The 1,838-nt window shown below is 47.3% G+C and overlaps 1 protein-coding gene across 2 annotated transcripts in view; it reads right to left on the bottom strand.

The window, feature by feature from the left end:
* LOC106818442 (cGMP-dependent protein kinase, isozyme 1-like) overlaps positions 1–1,838 on the bottom strand; it is a 19,216-nt gene that overhangs the window by 2,126 nt on the left and 15,252 nt on the right. For both annotated transcript variants that reach the window (XM_014823154.1, XM_014823153.1), the window contains exon 3: positions 1,149–1,196. In XM_014823154.1, coding sequence (XP_014678640.1) covers positions 1,149–1,196 — 48 coding nt within the window. The remainder of the gene's footprint in view (positions 1–1,148; positions 1,197–1,838) is intronic.

The raw sequence follows: 1,838 nt of genomic DNA on the forward strand, positions 1-1,838 counted from the left end.
GGAGAGAAGAGAGAGGTAGGATGAGAGAAGTATTAGTAGATGTGATATATAGAGGAGATGATGATGGATGAGAGGTGAGAGAGACGACGATAAAGAGAGGATGTGGAGTATGGAGAGGATAGTGTCGTAGCCGTGCTGTATTGAGACTAGACTCTTAAGGGGCTTCTTAGGAGGAGACGCGTGGCGAAGCTCGGAGAATCGAGACTGGACACGGACTGGGAGATATTGGAGTTGAGGAAGTTTCCTTCAGCTCGTACCGATGATCTATCGACTTGCTCGACTCTCGCTACTTCGCTGAGCATGTGGACTCCTGCTCCTCCAGCATCACTCTCTCGGCTCCGACCTTGCGATAGAGGCCATGTGGGGATTTCACTGCGCTGCCATCTCCTCTTCTCAGTTCTCCGCATGCTTAATCATGGCATGCATGCCCCATGCATTTCCTCTTTACTTTGACAATAATGCTGTAACTGCCATGATTTTCCTGAACCTCTAGGCTCCACCGCGAGCAACGAGAAACTGCACTCGGTCTCTCTCTCTCGTGGTGGCATGCTCTTTTCCTCCTGCCTCTCGGTCTCTCTAAATGCGACGTCGGACTGTCTCTACTTTCTCTCACCCGCTACATACATGAAACTACTAGGTAATAGCTGGGTCTACTTTACCCAGGCACACGTATACACGCACGCATGCACGCACGCACACACACACACACGGTCAGTAAGAATACACTATAATGTTAGTTCCGACACCACCTGACCAGCTAGAAAGAGAACAAACGCACCAATGTTAGTGTAGATGTTACAGGTTATCATTATTATTATTAGTATTAATATTATTATTAGTAGTAGTAGCAGTATCAGGGGGCGCCCCACCGGCAGGGGGACACTCGCCCTGTGTGTTAGTTGTCTGAAACAGCAGAGAGAAAGAGAAAGAGAGAGAGAGAGTTAGTAGGATGAGAACTGGCTACCTAGCTAGAATCACACACATGCACGCACGCCCACATGCACGTACGCACGCACGCATGGAGTCTGGATACCTATAGACAGGTATTAGTCAGCAGGTGTTAGTAGTTAGAGAGGTGTCACACCGCACACACACACGCACGCACGCACGCGCACACACGGACACATACAGACAACGTTATGTCATACTTCAGGAAACTGAACGGCCCTGTATACTCCTGTTTCTTCTCTGCGAGTCTGAAACAAACGCCAACGTCAAGTTAGATTAGTGAGAGAGAGAGAGAGAGCGAGAGAGCGCGCGCGAGTAGTAAGCATTAGCATAACCCCTGAGCACCAAGCACAGGTTTAAACAAAGCGTATTGCATGAGTGATCATGATTTACTGGCTGATTCTCAATCGATGGAATTTATTGGCTGATTATCAATCAATCGATTTATTGGCTGATTATTGATCAATCGATTTATTAGTTGATTATTTATCAATCGGTTGATTATTGATTGATTGATTGGTTATTGATTAATTGATCGATACTATAAGACTGAAGTTGAGGGGCATGTGACGTTAGTGCTGCTGCTAGTAGATAGCTTCTGCTGAGGGTTTGCTGCATCCAGGAATGCATCCTCATACTGATCCTGATCGTTAGCCTAAGAGACTAGACAGACGAGGGTAAGTAAAGAATATTAATATTACTACCAAGTAGTACCCCACCCAACGCACGCACACGCACGCACGCACGCGCACGCATCTGCGAACACACACATACACTTGCGAACACACACAACACACACCTGTGCTGAAAACGAAAGAAAGTAGATCAGACCAAAAGTAGGACAAGCGGTAGAATCGTCACCGACAGAGATGCCTGCCCGCCGCTGTCAC

The sequence above is a fragment of the Priapulus caudatus genome, unplaced genomic scaffold (genome assembly GCF_000485595.1).
Source record: "Priapulus caudatus unplaced genomic scaffold, Priapulus_caudatus-5.0.1 Scaffold2246, whole genome shotgun sequence".
NCBI classification, from domain to species: Eukaryota; Metazoa; Priapulida; class Priapulimorpha; order Priapulimorphida; family Priapulidae; genus Priapulus; species Priapulus caudatus.